The following is a 21,810-nucleotide window of genomic DNA, read 5'->3' on the forward strand; positions in this document are numbered from 1 at the left end:
GGCATTGACTGGGGCCAATGGGGTCAATGGGGTTAATGGGGTCAATGGGGTCAACAGGGGTCATGGCATTGACCGGGGCCAATGGGGTCAATGGGATTGGTGGGGTCAACAGGTTTGAGTGGGGCCAATGGGGTCAATGGGGTCAACAGGGGTCATGGAGCTGACCGGGGCCAATGGGGTCAATGGGGTTAATGGGGTCAACAGGGGTCATGGAGCTGACCAGGGTCGATGGGGTCAATGGCGTTAACGGGGTCAATGGGGTCAATGGGGTCAGCAGGGGTCATGGCATTGACTGGGGCCAATGGGGTCAATGGGATTGGTGGGGTCAACAGGTTTGAGTGGGGTCAATGGGGTCAACAGGGGTCATGGAGCTGAATAGGGTCAATGGGGTTAATGGGGTCAATGGGGTCAACAGGGGTCATGGAGCTGACCGGGGCCAATGGGGTTGGTGGGGTCAATGGGGTCAACAGGGTTGATGGGGTTATGGGGTCAGTGGGGTCAACGGGGTCAATGGGGCGGGTTGGGGGTCAGTGAGGTCATTGGGGTCGATGGGCCATGGGGTTCAACAGGGTCAATGAGGTTGATTGGGGTCAACGTGACTGGTAGGGTCACGGGGTCAATGGGGTTGACAGAGGTCAGTGGGTTTGGGGGTCACGGGGTCATGGTGCTGGGGGTTGTGAGGTCAGCCGGGGTCATAGGTCAGGGGTCACCCACCTTGGTGATGCTGGTGCTGTACTTGAGCTCCAGGTCGTTCACGTCGAGCTTGTGGTCATCCTGGGGGCACCTGCCTCAGCACCGACCCCTCCCCCTGACCCTCCCGGTGCTCCCCAGTATAGCCCAGTGCCCTCACTGCCCCTCCCAGTGCCCTATTGACCTTCCCAGTCCCCCTCTTGACCCCTTTTGACCTCCCAGTCCTCCCCACTGAGCCTCCCAGTGCCCCGTTGACCCTCCCAGTTCCCCCCACTGACTGTCCCAGTTGCCTCCGTTGACCCCCCCACTCCCCCAGTTGCCATCCCAGTGCCCCCCCACCACATTGACCCCCCCCATCCCTCCCAGTGCCCCCTCCAGTGACTCCCCCATCCCTCCCAGTGCCCCCAGTTGACCTCCCAGTGTCCCCCATTGACCCTCCCCCCCCCCATACCACATCCATCTCCTTCTTCATGTCCTCCAGCTTCTCCTTCTTGCGGTGGCCACGCCCCTTTGCGGCCGGGGGCGGGGCCTTGCCCCGCGGCCCCAACTCATAGCTCTCCTGGGGGCAGAGGTCAAGGGTCATCTGGGGGCGGGTCCCTCCGTCCGTCCCTCTGTCCGTCCATCCCTCCTCCACCCTTGCACCGCCTTCTTTCCGTCCATGTGTCCTGCTGTCCGTCCCTCCATCCCTCCACCCCTTCGTCCATCCCTCCATCCCTTTGTCCATCTGTCTGTCCATCCCTCTGTCCCTTCATCCACCCATCTGTCCATCCCTCCACCTCTCCATCCGTCCCTCTGTCCGTCTCCTGTCTCTTTGTCCATCCGTCTTGCTGTCCAACTCGCCATCCCTTTGTCCATCCGTCCGTCCATCCCTCCGTCCATCCGTCCACCCTTCTGTCCGTCTCTCCAACTCTCCGCCCACTCCTCTGCCCCTCCCTTTGTCCTTCTGTCCCTCCATCTGTCTGTCTGTCCATCCCTTCACCCCTCCCTCCCTCCCTCCATCCATCCATCCATCCACCCCTCTGTCCTTCTGTCCAGCCCTCCGTCCATCTGTCTGCCCCTCAGTCTCTGTCCACCCATCCCTCCGTCCATCCCTCTGTCCGTCTGTCCACCCCTCCATCTGTCCACCCCTCCACCCCTCCGTCTGTCTGTCCACCCCTCCACCCCTCCCTCTGTCCGTCTGTCCACCCCTCCTCTATCCCTCCACCCCTCCATCTGTCCACCCCTCCACCCCTCCGTCTGTCTGTCCACCCCTCCTCTACCCCTCCACCCCTCCCTCCGTCCATCTGTCCACCCCTTTGTCCACCCGTCCGCACCTCCATCTGTCTGTCCGCCCCTCTGTCCATCCCCCCGAGCCTTCCGTCCCTCTGCCCCCCTCCCCCGCCCATCCCTTCATCCCTCTGTCCGTCTGTCCCTCCCTCCCTCCCTCCCGCCATTTCCCTCACCTCCTTCCCCATGGCAGCTCCCAGCGCCCCCCAGCGCCCCCCAGGCCCTCCCCACCTCCCCTTATACCCCCCGGGGGGAACCGCCCCAAGGTGACCTCGCCCGGACGCCTGGGTCCCGCCCGCATGTGGGGCGGGGGTGGGGCGGGGGTGGGGGGTGGGGTCCCTTTCTTTTTGTTTTTTTTTTTTGGGGGGGGGGGGATGGGAATTAGGGCTCCCCAGACCCACGGGGGTGTTGGGGGTGGGGTTACCCGGACACCTGGGTCCCCCCCAAATCTGTGACTCACATCTGGGGGGCGGGAATGGGGTGGGGTCCCGGATGCCTGGGTCCCCCTTAGGCCCACGCTGCCCTCGGGCCGCCCTTGATGCCCCCCCCTCCCCCCCCCAACTTATCAAGGTCTGGTTTATCAAGGGTGGGGGAGGGGCAGCCCCCGACGCCTGGGTCCCCTTTTGCTGCTCATTAATGATTAATTAGCGATATCTTATCGGCCCCGGTCCCGACGTCCCCATGATGGGGGGGGGTGGTTAGTTATGGGGGGGGGGGGTGGGGGGAGAACCCAGGCATCCGGGAATTCCCATCATGCTTTGCTCCGCCCCATAACCAGTTCGTGCCCCACGGCGTGATCGTGCCTTGCTCTGGTTGTGTTTCCCCCCCCCCCAATCCCCCCTCCCCCTTCCCCCAAGGGGGACCCAGATGTCTCGGGGTTCCCACAAGGCTTTGCGGCATCTGTGGGTGGTTGTGGGGTGGCATGACCCGCCCCGGACGCCTGGGTCCCCTGTGGGGCAGACCCATACGCCTGGGTCCGCCGCACCAGACCTACGCGGACGTCTGGGGGTCTCCATCCTTCACGCTCAATTTTGGGGGGGGGGGTGTCAGGTGAGAGGAGACCATTGATTGGTCCAGACGCCTGGGTCCTCAGGAGGGCAGCGATGGCATACCTGGGTCCCTATGGGGCGTCTATGGGGTGGTGGGACCTATGGGGTGGTGGGACCTGCCTCACTGGGTTGCGTTGGGGTGGTGGGACCCAGACGCTTGGGTTGCTTTGGGGCGGGGGGGTCTATGGGGTGGTGGGACATGGTTGCCTGGGTCCCTGTGGGGCATCTATGGGGTGGTGGGACCTATGGGGTGGTGGGACCTGGCTCACTGGGTCGCGTTGGGGTGTCTATGGGGTGGTGAGACCTGTGGGGTGTCGGGACCTGGCTCGCTTTGGGGTGGTGGGACCCAGACGTTTGGGTTGCTTTGGGGCAGGGGGGTCTATGGGGTGGTGGGACATGGGTGCCTGGGTCACTATGGGGCAGGGGCATCTATGGGGTGGTGGGACCTGTGAGGTGTCGGGGCCTGGCTCGCTTTGGGGTGGTGGGACCCAGATGTTTGGGTTGCTTTGGGGCCGGGGGGGTCTATGGGGTGGTGGGACATGGGTGCCTGGGTCCCTATGGGGCATCTATGGGGTGGTGGGACCCGGATCACTGGGTTGCATTGGGGCGTCTATGGGGTGGTGGGACCTATGGGGTGGTGGGACCTGGCTCACTGGGTCGCTTTGGGGTGGTGGGACCCAGACGCTTGGGTCGCTTTGGGGCAGGGGGGTCTATGGGGTGGTGGGACATGGGTGCCTGCATCCCTATGGGGCATCTATGGGGTGGTGGGACCTGGCTCACTGGGTCGCTTTGGGGTGGTGGGACCCAGACGCTTGGGTCGCTTTGGGGCAGGGGGTTCTATGGGGTGGTGGGACATGGGTGCCTGCGTCCCTATGGGGCATCTATGGGGTGGTGGGACCTATGGGGTGGTGGGACCTGGCTCACTGGGTCGCTTTGGGGTGGTGGGACCCAGATGCTTGGGTCGCTTTGGGGCAGGGGGGTCTATGGGGTGGTGAGACCCAGATCACTGTGTCGCTTTGGGGCATCTATGGGGTGGTAGGACCCAGACGCTTCGATGCCTCTCAGGCAGGGGCATCTATGGGGTGGGAGACCCAGACGCTTGGGTTGCTTTGGGGCATCTGTGGGGTGGTGGGACCCAGATCACTGGGTCGCTTTCGGGTGTCTGTGGGGTGGTGGGACTGAGGCGCTTGGGTGCCTCTGGGGTAGGGGGCGGTCTATGGGGTGGTGGGAATCTATGGGGTGGTGGGACATGGATGCTTGGGTTCCTCTGGGGTGTCTGTGGGGTGGTGGGACCCAGATCACTGGGTCGCTTTGGGGCATCTATGGGGTGGTGAGACCCAGACACTTGGGTCCCTTTGGGGCATCTATGGGGTGGTGAGACCCAGACCACTGGGTCACTTTGGGGCATCTATGGGGTGGTGGGACATGGATGCTTGGGTTCCTCTGGGGTGTCTGTGGGGTGGTGGGATCCAGATCACTGTGTCCTTCTGGGGTCCTGGTGGGGGGGGGGTCTGTGGGGTGGTGTGACCCCGCTCGCCGGGTCCCCGTGGGTCAGGGTGTCTGTGGGGCGGGGGTGGTGGCACCTGGGGGCCCAGATCCCTTCGAGAAGAGGGAAGGAAGTGGGCTCGACTGGCTTCGAGCGGGGGAGGAAGCTGCCAGCCCGGACGTCTGGGTCCGCCCCACGTCTCAGAGGGGCGGGTTTGGGGCCAAACCCGGACGCTTGGGTGTCCCCCGGATGCCTGGGTGCCCCTCTGGACCCCTAAGTGCCCCCCCCCCCCCCCCCCCCCAGGCTCCTGGGTGACCCCATAAGCTGATGCTTTGCCCTCCTCTGTCAGGTCTGGACGCTTGTGACATGTGGCCCTTCATCTGCCTCCTCTTCCTCATCCCGGGTAAGGACCTTCCCTACAAGCCTGCGTCCCATTGGGGGGTTTGGGGGGGGTCGTGGTGGGGAAGGAGGGGGCTTCCTCTGGTCTTTGGGGGAGATGGGTGGGGCTGCCCAGGTGCCTGGGTGCCCCCACGCCTGCGTCCCCTCAAAGCCCAGCTCCCTCCGGCCTTTGGGGTTGAAGGTATCTCCAGAACGTCTCCATCCCTGGACTCATGGGTCCCCACAACACATGGGTCCCTGGACTCATGGGTCCCCACAACACATGGGTCCCTGGACTCATGGGTCCCCACAACACATGGGTCCCCAAAGCACCTGGGTCCCCAAAGCACCTCAGTCCCCAAAACACCTGGGTCCCCAAAGCACCCTAGGTCCCTCCGGCCTTCAGGGTTGAAGGTATCTCCAGAACATCTCCATCCCTGGACTCCCCTGTCCCCAAAGCACCTGGGTCCCCAAAGCACCTGGGTCCCCAAAGCACCTGGGTCCCTGGACTCCTGGGTCCCCAAAGCACCTCAGTCCCCAAAGCACCTGGGTCCTGGGATGTGTGGGTCCCTCAGCACCCTAGGTCCCTCTGGCCTTTGGGGTTGAAGGCACCTCCAGAACATCTCCATCCCTGGACTCCCCTGTCCCCAAAGCACCTGGGTCCCCAAAGCACCTGGGTCCCCAAAGCACCTGGGTCCCTGGACTCCTGGGTCCCCAAAGCACCTCAGTCCCCAAAGCACCTGGGTCCTGGGATGTGTGGGTCCCTCAGCACCCTAGGTCCCTCTGGCCTTTGGGGTTGAAGGCACCTCCAGAACATCTCCATCCCTGGACTCCCCTGTCCCTAAAGCACCTGGGTCCCCAAAGCACCTGGGTCCCCAAAGCACCTGGGTCCCTGGACTCCTGGGTCCCCAAAGCACCTGGGTCCCCAAAGCACCTGGGTCCCTGGACTCCTGGGTCCCCAAAGCACCTCAGTCCCCAAAACACCTGGGTCCCTCAGCACCCTAGGTCCCTCTGGCCTTTGGGGTTGAAGGCACCTCCAGAACATCTCCATCCCTGGACTCCTGGGTCCCCAAAACACCTGGGTCCCCAAAGCACCTGGGTCCCTGGACTCCTGGGTCCCCAAAACACCTGGGTCCCCAAAGCACCTGGGTCCTGGGATGTGTGGGTCCCTCAGCACCCTAGGTCCCTCTGGCCTTTGGGGTTGAAGGCACCTCCAGAACATCTCCATCCCTGGACTCCCCTGTCCCTAAAGCACCTGGGTCCCCAAAGCACCTGGGTCCCCAAAGCACCTGGGTCCCTGGACTCCTGGGTCCCCAAAGCACCTGGGTCCCCAAAACACCTGGGTCCCCAAAGCACCTGGGTCCCTGGACTCCTGGGTCCCCAAAGCACCTCAGTCCCCAAAACACCTGGGTCCCTCAGCACCCTAGGTCCCTCTGGCCTTTGGGGTTGAAGGCACCTCCAGAACATCTCCATCCCTGGACTCCTGGGTCCCCAAAACACCTGGGTCCCCAAAGCACCTGGGTCCCCAAAGCACCTGGGTCCCTCAGCACCCTAGGTTCCTGTGGCCTTTGGGGTTGAAGGCACCTCCAGAACATCTCCATCCCTGGACTCCTGGGTCCCCAAAACACCTGGGTCCCCAAAGCACCTGGGTCCCCAAAGCACCTGGGTCCCTCAGCACCCTAGGTTCCTGTGGCCTTTGGGGTTGAAGGCACCTCCAGAACATCTCCATCCCTGGACTCCTGGGTCCCCAAAACACCTGGGTCCCCAAAGCACCTGGGTCCCTGGACTCCTGGGTCCCCAAAACACCTGGGTCCCCAAAGCACCTGGGTCCTGGGATGTGTGGGTCCCTCAGCACCCTAGGTCCCTCCGGCCTTTGGGGTTGAAGGCACCTCCAGAACATCTCCATCCCTGGACTCCCCTGTCCCCAAAGCACCTGGGTCCCCAAAGCACCTGGGTCCCTGGACTCCTGGGTCCCCAAAGCACCTCAGTCCCCAAAACACCTGGGTCCCCAAAGCACCCTAGGTCCCTCCGGCCTTTGGGGTTGAAGGCACCTCCAGAACATCTCCATCCCTGGACTCCCCTGTCCCCAAAGCACCTGGGTCCCCAAAGCACCTGGGTCCCCAAAGCACCTGGGTCCCTGGACTCCTGGGTCCCCAAAACACCTCAGTCCCCAAAGCACCTGGGTCCTGGGGTGTTGGGTCCCTCAGCACCCTAGGTCCCTCTGGCCTTTGGGGTTGAAGGCACCTCCAGAACATCTCCATCTGTGGACTTCCGGGTCCCCAGACGCCTGCGTCTCTGCCCCCCTGGGTCCCTGGACCCCCCGGCTCCCCAAAACACCTCGACCCCCCCGCCCCGCCCCCCAACACCTGCCTCCCTCACCCCTTCCGCAGGCTCCCTGTCCACGTGCCCCGCGGTGGTGACGGCTCCAAAGGAGTTGGTGGCCGCGGTGGGTTCTTGCCTCTACATCTCCTGCCGCTACAACCTGTGCAAAGCGGGGCCGGACGCCCAGATCAGCGACCTCCGTTGGATCCACAAACCCAAGTACAACGAAAAGATGAAGGATTTCATGGGCCAGAGCGTGACCCACCTCCGAGGGACCCCAGGAGCCAACGAGGGCAACTGTAGCCTCACCCTGCCCCACATCCGAGGCGACAACGCCGGCGTCTACGGGCTGCGGTTGGTGGCCGAGCCCGGCCGCCGGACCTTCAAGACGCTGCGGTGGATACACTATGTCACCGTCAACGTCACCGGTAGGGACAGGCGGCTGCCCGGCACCTCGCCCGCCTGTCCCCGTCAGCCCCACGGACCCCCCGCCATTGTCCCCGCAGCTGCCACCCTTTATCTTCCCCCCCAGTTGTCCCCCCTTTGTCCCCCCATTTTCCTCCCAGTTGTGCCCCTTTATCCCCCCGTTGTCACCCCTGTGTCCCCCCAGTTGTCCCCCTTTATCCCCCCGTTGTCACCCCTGTGTCCCCCCAGTTGTCCCCCTTTATCCCCCCGTTGTCACCCCTGTGGCCCCCCAATTGCCCCCCTTTGTCCCCCCAATTGCCCCCCTTTATCCCCCCGTTGTCACCCCTTTGTCCCCCCCATTGTCCCCCCAATTGTCCCCCAATTGCCCCCCTTTATCCCCCCAGTGTCACCCCTGTGTCCCCCCAGTTGTCCCCCTTTATCCCAATTGCCCCCCTTTATCCCCCTGTTGTCACCCCTTTGTCCCCCCCATTGTCCCCCCAATTGTCCCCCAATTGCCCCCCTTTATCCCCCCAGTGTCACCCCTGTGTCCCCCCAGTTGCCCCCCTTTATCCCCCCAATTGCCCCCCTTTATCCCCCCGTTGTCACCCCTGTGTCCCCCCAATTGCCCCCCTTTGTCCCCCCAATTCTCCCCCTTTATCCCCCCGTTGTCATCCCTGTGTCCCCCCAAATCTCCCCCTTTATCCCCCCGTTGTCACCCCTGTGTCCCCCCAGTTGTCCCCCCCTTTATCCCCCAATTGCCCCCTTTTATCCCCCCATTGTCACCCCTGTGTCCCCCCAATTGCCCCCTTTTATCCCCCCATTGTCACCCCTTTGTCCCCCCCATTGTCCCCCCAATTGTCCCCCAATTGCCCCCCTTTATCCCTCCATTGTCACCCCTGTGTCCCCCCAGTTGTCCCCCTTTATCCCCCCGTTGTCACCCCTTTGTCCCCCCAGTTGCCCCCCTTTATCCCCCCAATTGCCCCCCTTTATCCCCCCGTTGTCACCCCTGTGTCCCCCCAATTGTCCCCCTTTATCCCCCCGTTGTCACCCCTGTGTCCCCCCAGTTGTCCCCCCTTTATCCCCCAATTGCCCCCTTTTATTCCCCCATTGTCACCCCTTTGTCCCCCCAATTGTCCCCCCTTGTCCCCCCTCTTGTCCCCCCATCACCCCACATCACCCCCCCCTTGTCCCCCCCTTGTCCCCCCCTTGTCCCCCATCCTGTCCCCCCTTGTCCCCCCATCACCCCCCCCTTACCACCTCTCCCTCTCCCCCCCACCTCTTGCAGACACCCCCCCAGCCCCCCAGCTATGGCCGGACCCAGCCCCCCTCACCGAAGGCCGCAGGACCACCCTTGGGTGCTGGGTGCCCCCCGCCTGCCCCAACGAGAATCCCACCCTCGTCTGGGAGGGACCCGCCGCCAAGACACCGAGGGTCGACGTGTACCCCCAGCTCCCCCCGGACAACGTCGCGACCCCCCCGGTTATCGGCACCGCCTTGGCCTTCGAACCCTCTTGGTACCACGATGGGACCCACCTCAACTGCATCCTTCGGGGGTCCGATGGACAGACCATCACCCAAACGTTCCGGAAGCTCGAGGTCAACTGTGAGATATGGGGTGGGGGTCCTTCGGGTGGGGGGGTTTTTTTTTGGGGGGTGGGGGGGGGGCCCTGGGCACTTGGGTTCTTCATATTAGGGTTATGGGGGGTGGGGTGGGGGGCTCCAGATGATCCTGGCCTGGGTGTCCCACTACCACTTTGAGATATTCTGGGGGTGGGGGTGTCTCTGGGGGTCCTTGGGGGTGTTCCTTGGGGGTTATGGGGGGGTTATGGAGGTCCCCTGGATGCCTGGGTCCCCCATAGAGGGGCTATGGGGGTTGGGGGGGGGGGGGGGGGGCTCTGTGCCGCCCTAGCATGGGTTTCCCACCAGCTTCAGCTCTGCTATGAGACACTGGGGGTCCCTGGGGGTTATGGGGGTCCCCATGACTCCTGGGTCCCCCCCATATGGAGGTTATGGGGGGTTTGGGGGGGCTGTAGGTTACCCCGGTCTTGGTGTTCCACCAGCTTCAGGACCACTGCGAGACATGGGGGATCCCTGGGGCAGGGGGGTGGGGGGTGTCCCTGGAGGGTTATAGGGGTCCCCTGACATGGGAGATCCTGGGAGGGGGGTGTCCCACGTGGGTTATGGGGGTCCCCTGGATGCCTGGGTCCCTCATGTGCACATTTGTGGGGGTCTTGGGAGGGCTGCAGGTGACCCTGATCTGGGGGTTCCACCAGCTTCAGGCCCGCAGGGGGGTCCCTGGGGGGTTAAGGGGGTCCCTGGGGGGTTATGGGGGTCCTACAGACTCCTGAGTCCCCAAAATGGGGATTATGGAGGGGTCTTGGGGCGCTATGGGGGGGTGTCTGTGTGTGTACAGTGGACTGGGGGTGTCCCTTGAGCACCTATGGGGTGCTGGGTTTGGTCTAGGGGTGGGCCCTGGAGGGATTTTGGGGGGTCCCTGGAGTGTTTATAAGACCCTAAAGATGCTTGAAGGACCCATACTGGTCTATACTGGTGCCTTCCCAGTTGCCCCGCGGGATGTGTGGGTGGAGGTGACGCCACCGTCCCCCGTCCGCGAGGGCCAGGACGTGACGCTGAGGTGCCAGGACTCGGCCAAACCCCCGTCCAACAGCTACACGTGGAGCTTGGAGGGCCGGATCCTGCCCCACTACACGGCCCAGGTCCTCCTGCAGCCCACCAAGGCCACGGACGGTGGCGCCTACAGCTGCCGGGCCACCAACATCGTGGGGACACACCAGTCACCCCCCACCACCCTTGAGGTCTACTGTGAGTGGGGCAAGATGGCGGCGGGGGGTGGGGCAAGATGGCGCTGGAGGGTGGGGCAAGATGGCGGCGGGGGGTGGGGCAAGATGGCGGCGGGGGTGGGGCAAGATGGCGGCGGGGTGGGGCAAGATGGCGCTGGAGGGTGGGGCAAGATGGTGGCGTGGGGGGACCTGCCAATCACCCTTAGCTCCACCCATGAGGCACCTGTCAGCCTGTCAGTCACCCTTTGCCCCACCCCTTCAGGGACCTATCACGCACTTAGCCCCACCCCATGATGAAACTGTCAATCACCCTTAGACCCACCCATTGAGGCACCTGCCAATCACCCTTAGACCCACCCCATGAGGCACCTGTCAATCACCTTTAGGCCCAACCCACGAGGCACCTGTTAATCACCCTCAGCCCCACCCATGATGAAACTGTCAATCACCCTTAGACCCGCCCCATGAGGCACCTGTCAATCACCCTTAGACCCACCCCATGAGGCACTTGTCAATCACCCTTAGACCCACCCCATGAGGCACTTGTCAATCACCCTTAGACCCACCCCATGAGACACCTGTCAATCACCCTTGGTCCCACCACATGAGACACCTGTCAATCACCCTTAGACCCACCCAGTGATGAAACTGTCAATCACCCATAGCCCCACCCCATGACACACCTGTCGATCACCCATAGCTCCACCCCATGATGAAACTGTCAATCACCCTTAGCCCCACCCCACACGGCACCTGCCGATCACCCCTTGCCCCACCCCATGAGGCACCTGTCAGTCACCCTTCACCCCCGCCTCTTTCTGGCCCTGTGGGCGTGGCCAGAGCCTCTCCCAACCAACGCCCGCCCACAGACGCCCCCCGGGATGTGTGGGTGGAGGTGACGCCACCGTCCCCCGTCCACGAGGGCCGGGAGGTGACGCTGAGGTGCCGGGACTCGGCCAAACCCCCGTCCAACAGCTACACGTGGAGCTTGGAGGGCCGGATCCTGCCCCACTACACGGCCCAGGTCCTCCTGCAGCCCACCAAGGCCACGGACGGTGGCGCCTACAGCTGCCAGGCCACCAACGGCCTAGGGACAGCCAAGTCCCTCCCTGTCACCCTTGAGGTCTACTGTGAGTGGGGCAAGACGGTGGTGGGGCGGTCAAGATGGCCGCGGGGCGGTCAAGATGGCGTCGGGGTGGTCAAGATTGTGGTGGGGTGGTCAAGATTGTGGTGGGGCGGTCAAGATGGAGTTGGGGTGGTCAAGATGGCCGCAGGGTGGTCAAGATGGCGTCGGGGCGGTCAAGATGGTGGTGGGGTGGTCAAGATGGCGTCGGGGTGGTCAAGATGGTATCGGGGTGGTCAAGATGGCGTCGGGGTGGTCAAGATGGCGGCTGGGTGGTCAAGATGGAGTTGGGGTGGTCAAGATGGTGTCAGGGTGGTCAAGATGGCGTCGGGGTGGTCAAGATGGCGTCGGGGTGGTCAAGATGGCGTCGGGGTGGTCAAGATGGCGGCTGGGTGGTCAAGATGGAGTTGGGGTGGTCAAGATGGCGTCAGGGTGGTCAAGATGGCGTCGAGGTGGTCAAGATGGCCGCGGGGTGGTCAAGATGGCCACGGGGTGGTCAAGATGGCATCGGGGTGGTGAAGATTGTGGTGGGGTGGTCAAGATGGTGTCAGGGCGGTCAAGATGGTGTTGGGGTGGTCAAGATGGCGTCGGGGTGGTCAAGATGGCGTCGGGGTGGTCAAGATGGTGGTAGGGGTGTCAAGGTTACCGTAGGCGGTCAAGATGGCGTCGGGGTGGTCAAGATGGCGTCAGGGTGGTCAAGATGGCGTCGGGGCGGTCAAGATGGTGGTGAGGTGGTCAAGGTCACCATAGGTGGCCAAGATGGCCGCCGGGTGGTCAGAGTGGCCATAGGATGGGGGTGGGGCTTGTGCCCCTTCAGCCAGTCCCCTTTGGCCCCTCCCACCCACCCTTAGTCCCGCCTCTTCCCCCTCCCTAGACCCTCCCCAAACGGCCACCTTGGAGACCTTGACCCCCCTACCGGCACTCGTGGATTCCCACATCACCTTACGCTGTGCCCTTGGCCCCGCCCACCCGGCACCTGTCATCCAATGGCTACGCAACGACCGCTGGGAGGTCAACACCCCCGGCCCCACCCTCAGCTTCAGCGCCGACCCCGCCCGCGCCGGCACCTACCGTTGCATTGGCCAAAATCCCGCCGGCTCCGCCCGCTCCCCGCCCCTCTCCGTCATCGTCTGGTGTGAGTGCCAGGTTTGAGGCCACGCCCCCTATCCCCCCCCGCCCCCCCGCCCCGCCCCCACCAATCAGTGGTGGTGGTTTTGGGAGTCCCCGGGGGGGCAGTTTCATGCCCCACCCCCCCAATTTCCAGCCCCGCAAATGGAGGGTTTTGAGACCCCAATGATAATTTTAGGGATTCCCCCTGCCCCAAATGATGGTTTCAAGACCCCCCTGGCAGTTTTGAGCCCTCCCAAATATCAGTTTCAAGCCCCCCACCCCCCAAATATAGGGTTCAAGCCCCCCCAAAGCCCTAAATTAGTTTAAAGCCCTGCCTTGAACTGTTTTGAGCCCCCAATATCAGTTTCAAGCCCCCCACTTGAGCTCTTTTGAGACCCCCACCCCAAATACCAGTTTTAACACCCCCAAGCCCTAAATTAGTTTTAGGCCCCCCCCGAGCTCTTTTGTGCCCCCCCCAAATATGAGTTTCAAGCCCCCCCAAGCCCTAAATTAGTTTTAAGCTGCCCTTCAGCTGTTTTGAGCCCCCCAAATATCAGTTTCAATTCCCCCCTTGAGATCTGAGCCCCCCCAAATATCTCTTTCAAGCCCCTCACCCCTAAATATCAGTTTCAAGCTCCCCTTTTGTTCTCTTTTGAGGCCCCCCCACCCCCAAAATATCAGTTTCAAGACCCCCTGAGCTCTTTTGAGCCGCCCAAATATGAGTTTCAAGGCCCCCAACCCCAAATACCAGTTTCAAGCCCTCCCTTGAACTCCTTTGAGCCCTGCCAAATATCGGTTTCAAGCCCTCCCAAGCCCAAATACCACTTTCAGGCACCCCGAGCTCTTTTCAGCCCCCCCCAATATCAGTTTCAAACCCTCCAAATATCAGTTTCGAGGCCCCCAACCCCAAATATCAGTTTCAAGCCCTCCCAACCCAAATATCAATTTCAAGCCTCCCAGTTGTCAGTTTCAAGCCCCCCAAACCCCAAATATCAGTTTCAAGCCCCCCAAATATTGGTCTTAGGCCCCCCAAATATAACTTCCAAGCCCTCCCCACCCATAATATCCCTTTCAAGCCTCCCAAATATCAGTTTCAAGCCCCCCCAAACATCACTTCCAAGCCCTCCCAACCCCAGATACCAGTTTCAAGCCCCCCAAATATAACTTCCAAACCCTCCCAACCCCAAATATCAGTTTCAAGCCTCCCAAATATCAGTTTCAGGCCCCCCCAAACATCACTTCCAAGCCCTCCCAACCCCAGATACCAGTTTCAAGCCCCCCAAATATAACTTCCAAACCCTCCCAACCCCAAATATCAGTTTCAAGCCTCCCAAATATCAGTTTCAGGCCCCCCAAACAGCACTTCCAAGCCCTCCCAACCCCAAATATTGGTTTCAAGGCCCCCAAATCTCAGTTTCAAGTCCCCCAAACATCACTTCCAAGCCCTCCCAACCCCAAATATCAGTTTCAAGCCCCCCAAATATAACTTCCAAGCCCTCCCAACCCCAAATATCAGTTTCAAGCCTCCCAAATATCAGTTTCAAGCCCCCCAAACATCACTTCCAAACCCTCCCAACACCAAATATCAGTTTCAAGCCTCCCAAATATCAGTTTCAAGCCCCCCCAAACATCACTTCCAAGCCCTCCCAACCCCAGATACCAGTTTCAAGCCCCCCAAATATAACTTCCAAACCCTCCCAACCCCAAATATTGGTTTCAAGGCCCCCAAATATCAGTTTCAGGCCCCCCAAACAGCACTTCCAAGCCCTCCCAACCCCAAATATTGGTTTCAAGGCCCCCAAATCTCAGTTTCAAGTCCCCCAAACATCACTTCCAAGCCCTCCCAACCCCAAATATCAGTTTCAAGCCCCGCAAATATAACTTCCAAGCCCTCCCAACCCCAAATATCAGTTTCAAGCCTCCCAAATATCAGTTTCAAGCCCCCCAAACATCACTTCCAAACCCTCCCAACACCAAATATCAGTTTCAAGCCCCCCAAATATCAGTTTCAAGCCCCCCCAAACATCACTTCCAAGCCCTCCCAACCCCAGATACCAGTTTCAAGTCCCCCCAAATATAACTTCCAAACCCTCCCAACCCCAAATATCAGTTTCAAGCCCCCCAAATATCAGTTTTAAGCCCCCAAACCACAAATATCAGTTCCAACCCCTGTAAATATCGGTTTCAAGGCCCCCCCCCCTCTGACGGCGGTTTCTCTCCCCCCTCCCCAGACCCCCCCAAGGCCGTACAGGTGCTGCAGAGCCCGGGGGGCCCGGTGGTGGCCGGGAGGGGCCCGGTGCGGCTTCGGTGCCAGGTGGGAGCGGCCGAACCCCCCAAGTTCAAGGTCAGCTGGTTCAAAAACGGGGAGGAGCTGCCCGACCCCGCCCCCAACCTCCTGCTGCCGGGCCCCGAAGCTGCCGACGCCGCCACCTACGTCTGCCAGGCCCGGAACGAGGTGGGGGCCACCCGCAGCCCCCCCGTCACCCTCGACGTCCACTGTGAGTCGCACCCCCGCAAGCCAGGGGGTCCGGGGCACCCTAAAAATAGGGCACCCAGGGGTCCGGGGGTCCTCCCTGCCCCCACCAGAGCCCCCTTTATCCCCTTCCCCCTCCCCACGGGAAGGACCCACGGGTCCGGGGACCCCCCAAAAGTGGACCCAGGCGTCCAGGGACCCCCCAAATGAGGACTCAGGTGTCCGGGGACCCCCCAAAAGTGGACTCAGGCATCTGGGGACCCCCCAAATGAGGACCCAGGCGTCCGGGACCCCCCAAAAAGGGGACCCAGGGGTCTGAGTGATCCCCCCGCCCCCACCAGAGCCCCCTTTATCCCCTTCCCCCTCCCCACGGGAAGGACCCACGAGTCTGGGGACCCCCCAAATGTGGACCCAGGCATCTGGGGACCCCCCAAATGAGGACCCAGGCGTCCGGGACCCCCCAAAAAGGGGACCCAGGGGTCTGAGTGATCCCCCCGCCCCCACCAGAGCCCCCTTAATCCCCTTCCCCCTCCCCATGGGAAGGACCCACGTGTCCGGGGACCCCCCAAATGAGGACCCAGGCACCTGGGGACCCCCCAAATGAGGACCCAGGCGTCTGGGACCCCCCAAAAAGGGGACCCAGGGGTCTGGGGGACCTCCCTGCCCCCACCAGAGCCCCCTTAATCCCCTTCCCCCTCCCCACGGGAAGGACCCACGTGTCTGGGGACCCCCCAAATGTGGACCCAGGTGTCCAGGGACCCCCCAAATGAGGACCCAGGCACCTGGGGACCCCCCAAATGAGGACCCGGGTGTCCGGGACCCCCAAAAAGGGGACCCAGGCGCCCGGGTGCTGACGTCTGCGCCGCAGTCGGCCCCCAGGGGGTCGAGCTGGTGCCGGAGCCGGGCCAGCGGGTGCAGGAGGCGACCGACGTCATCCTACGGTGTCGGGCCGACGCCCGCCCCCCACCCATGGCCTTCGAGTGGTTTTGGGATGAGAGACCCCTCGGCCGGACCCCGAAAGGATTATGGGTGCTGCAGGCGGTGGGGACCCAGGCGTCCGGGCGGTACCGGTGCCGCGTCACCAATGACGTCGCCACCGCTGACTCCTCTGATGTCATCGTGACCGTCTACTGTAAGGGACCCATGCGTTCGGGACCCCCTCGGGTCACCCCTGCCCCACGGGGGGCCCTTTGGGGTACCCCTGCCCCATGGGACCCCTTAGGATACCCCTGCCCTATTGGACCCAGGCGTTCGGGACCCCCTCAGGTCACCCCTGCCCCATGGGGGGCCCTTTGGGGTACCCCTGCCCCATGGGACCCAGGCGTTCGGGACCCCCTCAGGTCACCCCTGCCCCATGGGGGGCCCTTTGGGGTACCCCTGCCCCATGGGACCCCTTAGGATACCCCTGCCCTATTGGACCCAGGCGTTCGGGACCCCCTCAGGTCACCCCTGCCCCATGGGGGGCCCTTTGGGGTACCCCTGCCCCATAGGACCTCTTTGGGGTACCCCTGCCCCATGGGACCCAGGCATTTGGGACCCCCTTGGGTCACCCCTGCCCCATGGGACCCCTTGGGGTACCTCTGCCCCATGGGACCCCTTTGGGGTACCCCTGCTCCACGGGACCCAGGCGTTCGGGAACCCCTCGGGTCACCCCTGCCCCATGGGGGACCCCTTGGGTGCAACCCTGCCCTATGGGACCCAGGCGTTTGGGACCCCCTCGGGTCACCCCTGCCCCATGGGGGGCCCTTTGGGGTACCCCTGCCCCATAGGACCTCTTTGGGGTACCCCTGCCCTATGGGACCCAGGCATTCGGGACCCCCTTGGGTCACCCCTGCCCCATGGGACCCCTTGGGTGCAACCCTGCCCCATGGGACCCAGGCGTTCGGGACCCCCTCGGGTCACCCCTGCCCCATGGGACCCCTTGGGATACCCCTGCCCCATGGGCTCGAGGCACCCAGGGCAGGTTGGGTGGTGGGTGGGAAGGGACCCAGGCACCCGGGGCTGGGGGGGGGGGACCCAGGACCTCCCCTCTGCCTCTCCCCATATCCCCCCTCCCCCAGACTCCACCTCCACCATCCTCCGAAAGACCTTCCTGGGTCTCGGCGTGGGGCTGGGCATCCTCCTGGTGCTGGGCACCCTTGGGTGCTTCCTCCGCCGCCGGTGAGCTGGGGCATCCGGGTTCCCTCTCTCCCCTCCCCCCCCTTTTTATCCCCACCCCCACCCCCCCAAAGGGGGGACCCAAGGCGGTCTGGGGGACCCAGGCATCCGGGGTGTCCCCATAGGTGGCGGCAGCGGCAGGTGGCAGCCGATGAGGAACCCGTGGTAGAACCATCAGGAACCTTCTTCCTTCGTAATAAAAAGGTAACCCACCACCCAGGGTGCCTGGGGGTGTCACCCCCCACCCCCCAAGGCATGGGGGTCCCCTCCTGGTGGGGACCTCAAGGTGCTACCTGAGGGTTCACCCACCTTCCCCCCCAGCCCCGGACGCCGGCGTCCCCTCGACCTCCTCGTGGCCCTGATGACACCAACGCCATCAGTTACTCATCGTTGCTGTCACTCCCCGGGTCTGGGTCTGTCCCCAGGTAACCCCCGCCCCGCCCCCAACCCCCGGTCCCAGAGGGGACCCAGGCGTTGGGACACCCCTGGCCCACCTCACCCCCTCCTCTGGCGCCGTGTCCCCCCCCCCCACCCCAGGCTGCGAGGGGACACTGTTGTCTACACCGTCCTCAAGAGAAACGACGGTGCTGCAAAGGTACCCGCGTCCTCTGCGCCCCCGATGCCCCCCGTGTCCCCTTTGATGTCCCCAACGTCCCCCATGTCCCCCTTGATGTCCCCAACGTCCCCCATAACCTCAATGACCCCCATGTCCCCCTTGATGTCCCCAACGTCCCCCATAACCTCAATGTCCCCATGTCCCCCTTGATGTCCCCAACGTCCCCCATAACCTCAATGTCCCCATGTCACCCTTGATGTCCCCAACGTCCCCCATAACCTCAATGTCCCCATGTCCCCCTTGATGTCCCCAACGTCCCCCATAACCTCAATGCCCCCCATGTCACCCTTGATGTCCCCAACGTCCCCCATAACCTCAATGACCCCCACGTCCCCCTTGATGTCCCCAACGTCCCCCATAACCTCAATGCCCCCATGTCCCCCTTGATGTCCCCAACGTCCCCCATAACCTCAATGACCCCCATGTCCCCCTTGATGTCCCCAACGTCCCCCATAACCTCAATGACCCCCATGTCACCCTTGATGTCCCCAACGTCCCCCATAACCTCAATGTCCCCATGTCCCCCTTGATGTCCCCAACGTCCCCCATAACCTCAATGACCCCCATGTCCCCCTTGATGTCCCCAACGTCCCCCATAACCTCAATGCCCCCATGTCCCCCTTGATGTCCCCAACGTCCCCCATAACCTCAATGACCCCCATGTCCCCCTTGACGTCCCCAACGTCCCCCATAACCTCAATGACCCCCACGTCCCCCTTGACGCCCCCGACGTCCCCCATAACCTCAATGTCTCCATGTCACCCTTGATGTCCCCAACATCCCCCATAACCTCAATGACCCCCATGTCCCCCTTGATGTCCCCAACGTCCCCCATAACCTCAATGTCCCCCATGTCCCCCTTGATGTCCCCAACGTCCCCCATAACCTCAATGTCCCCATGTCCCCCTTGATGTCCCCAACGTCCCCCATAACCTCAATGCCCCCATGTCCCCCTTGATGTCCCCAACGTCCCCCATAACCTCAATGACCCCCATGTCCCCCTTGATGTCCCCAACGTCCCCCATAACCTCAACGTCCCCATGTCCCCCTTGATGTCCCCAACGTCCCCCATAACCTCAATGACCCCCATGTCACCCTTGATGTCCCCAACGTCCCCCATAACCTCAACGTCCCCATGTCCCCCTTGATGTCCCCAACGTCCCCCATAACCTCAATGTCCCCATGTCACCCTTGACGTCCCCAACGTCCCCCATAACCTCAATGTCCCCATGTCCCCCTTGATGTCCCCAACGTCCCCCATAACCTCAATGACCCCCATGTCCCCCTTGATGTCCCCAACGTCCCCCATAACCTCAATGACCCCCATGTCCCCCTTGACGTCCCCAACGTCCCCCATAACCTCAATGACCCCCATGTCACCCTTGATGTCCCCAACGTCCCCCATAACCTCAATGCCCCCCATGTCCCCCTTGATGTCCCCAACGTCCCCCATAACCTCAATGACCCCCATGTCCCCCTTGATGTCCCCAACGTCCCCCATAACCTCAATGTCCCCATGTCACCCTTGACGTCCCCAACGTCCCCCATAACCTCAATGCCCCCCATGTCCCCCTTGATGTCCCCAACGTCCCCCATAACCTCAATGACCCCCATGTCCCCCTTGATGTCCCCAACGTCCCCCATAACCTCAATGTCCCCATGTCACCCTTGACGTCCCCAACGTCCCCCATAACCTCAATGACCCCCATGTCCCCCTTGATGTCCCCAACGTCCCCCATAACCTCAATGTCCCCATGTCCCCCTTGATGTCCCCAACGTCCCCCATAACCTCAATGTCCCCATGTCACCCTTGATGTCCCCAACGTCCCCCATAACCTCAATGACCCCCATGTCCCCCTTGATGTCCCCAACGTCCCCCATAACCTCAATGTCCCCCATGTCCCCCTTGATGTCCCCAACGTCCCCCATAACCTCAATGACCCCCGTGTCCCCCTTGATGTCCCCAACGTCCCCCATAACCTCAATGCCCCCATGTCCCCCTTGATGTCCCCAACGTTCCCCATAACCTCAATGTCCCCACATCCCCCTTGATGTCCCCAACGTCCCCCATAACCTCAATGACCCCCATGTCCCCCTTGATGTCCCCAACGTCCCCCATAACCTCAATGCCCCCATGTCCCCCTTGATGTCCCCAACGTCCCCCATAACCTCAATGCCCCCCATGTCACCCTTGATGTCCCCAACGTCCCCCATAACCTCAATGCCCCCCATGTCCCCCTTGATGTCCCCAACGTCCCCCATAACCTCAATGCCCCCCATGTCACCCTTGATGCCCCCAACGTCCCCCATAACCCCAACCACCCCACGTCCCCCTTGACGCCCCCAATGTCCCCCATAACCCCAACCACCCCACGTCCCCCTTGACGCCCCCGATGTCCCCATAACCCCAACCACCCCACGTCCCCCTTGACGCCCCCGATGTCCCCATAACCCCAACCACCCCACGTCCCCCTTGACGCCCCCGACGTCCCCCATAACCCCAACCACCCCACGTCCCCCTTGACGCCCCCCATGTCCCCATAACCCCAACCACCCCACGTCCCCCTTGACACCCCTGATGTCCCCATAACCCCAACCACCCCACGTCCCCCTTGACACCCCTGATGTCCCCATAACCCCAACCACCCCACGTCCCCCTTGACACCCCTGATGTCCCCATAACCCCAACCACCCCACGTCCCCCTTGACGCCCCCGACGTCCCCCATAACCCCAACCACCCCACGTCCCCCTTGACGCCCCCGACGTCCCCATAACCCCAACCACCCCACATCCCCCTTGACACCCCCGATGTCCCCATAAACCCAACCACCCCACATCCCCCTTGACGCCCCCGACGTCCCCCATAACCCCAACCACCCCACGTCCCCCTTGACACCCCCGATGTCCCCATAACCCCAACCACCCCACGTCCCCCTTGACGCCCCCGATGTCCCCATAACCCCAACCACCCCACGTCCCCCTTGACGCCCCCGATGTCCCTATAACCCCAACCACCCCACGTCCCCCTTGACGCCCCCGATGTCCCCCATAACCCCAACCACCCCACGTCCCCCTTGACGCCCCCGATGTCCCCATAACCCCAACCACCCCACGTCCCCCTTGACACCCCCGACGTCCCCCATAACCCCAACCACCCCACGTCCCCCTTGACGCCCCCTTGATGTCCCCATAACCCCAACCACCCCACGTCCCCCTTGACGCCCCCGATGTCCCCCATAACCCCAACCACCCCACGTCCCCCTTGACGCCCCCAATGTCCCCATAACCCCAACCACCCCACGTCCCCCTTGACACCCCCGATGTCCCCATAACCCCAACCACCCCACGTCCCCCTTGACGCCCCCGATGTCCCCATAACCCCAACCACCCCACGTCCCCCTTGACGCCCCCGACGTCCCCTCTCCATCCCCACAGGCCGAAGGTCCTGACTATGAGAACGTCCAACCTGGTCCCAGCAGCAGAGAGAGGGACAGGGATGGGGACAGGGACGGGGCACTGGTCTACGCTGCCCTGGCCCTGTCCTCCCCGGGGACACCGCGGGGACACGCCGGGGACCTTGGGGACGCTGTTGAGTACACCACCCTGAGGCACTGAGACCTTGGGGACCCCACGCTACGGGGAAGTGGCCACCACGGGGACACCACAAATGGTCCACCATGACATGAGGACTTGGCCACCACGGGGACACCACAAATTCTCTGCAGTGACATGAGGGTTGGCCACCGTGGCCACCATAAAATGTCACGGTGACACAAGGATTGGCCACCACGGGGACCCCATAAATTCTCCACAGTGACACGAGGATTGGCCCCCACAGGGCCACCATAAAACGCCGCAGTGACGTCAGAACATGGCCACCACAGAATGTCCGCCATGACATGAGGATTTGCCACCACCAGGACACCATAAAGT

At 62.8% G+C, this 21,810-nt stretch overlaps 2 protein-coding genes across 6 annotated transcripts in view; one reads left to right on the forward strand and one right to left on the reverse strand.

The window, feature by feature from the left end:
• ATP4A (ATPase H+/K+ transporting subunit alpha) overlaps nt 1–21,810 on the reverse strand; it is a 40,236-nt gene that overhangs the window by 16,427 nt on the left and 1,999 nt on the right. The window contains exons 1-3 of one of the 4 annotated variants that reach the window (XM_064440592.1): nt 2,133–2,179; nt 1,142–1,249; nt 715–774 (exon numbers count right to left, since the gene is read on the reverse strand). In XM_064440592.1, coding sequence (XP_064296662.1) covers nt 715–774; nt 1,142–1,249; nt 2,133–2,144 — 180 coding nt within the window. In that variant the 5' untranslated portion in view covers nt 2,145–2,179. Of the gene's footprint in view, nt 1–714; nt 775–1,141; nt 1,250–1,332; nt 1,414–2,003; nt 2,037–2,132; nt 2,180–21,810 lie in introns of those variants that run through there. The other 3 variants (XM_064440591.1, XM_064440590.1, XM_064440593.1) reach the window with 3 other exon arrangements.
• On the forward strand, nt 4,686–21,809 carry CD22 (CD22 molecule). 2 transcript variants are annotated; one of them, XR_010371087.1, is made up of 14 exons: nt 4,686–4,894; nt 7,260–7,619; nt 8,882–9,199; nt 10,159–10,419; nt 11,267–11,527; nt 12,395–12,655; nt 14,862–15,128; nt 15,972–16,235; nt 17,164–17,263; nt 17,386–17,464; nt 17,582–17,685; nt 17,798–17,855; nt 21,313–21,612; nt 21,655–21,809. XR_010371087.1 is itself a non-coding variant. In XM_064440594.1 (13 exons), exons 1-13 carry the CDS (start codon nt 4,819–4,821, stop codon nt 21,490–21,492), a joined length of 2,589 nt encoding a protein of 862 aa, XP_064296664.1. In that variant the 5' UTR covers nt 4,686–4,818; the 3' UTR covers nt 21,493–21,809. The 2 variants fall into 2 exon arrangements, 1 of the variants encoding a protein (XP_064296664.1); XM_064440594.1 differs by having other exon boundaries at nt 21,313–21,809.

The sequence above is a fragment of the Phalacrocorax carbo genome, unplaced genomic scaffold (genome assembly GCF_963921805.1).
Source record: "Phalacrocorax carbo unplaced genomic scaffold, bPhaCar2.1 SCAFFOLD_201, whole genome shotgun sequence".
NCBI classification, from domain to species: domain Eukaryota; kingdom Metazoa; phylum Chordata; class Aves; order Suliformes; family Phalacrocoracidae; genus Phalacrocorax; species Phalacrocorax carbo.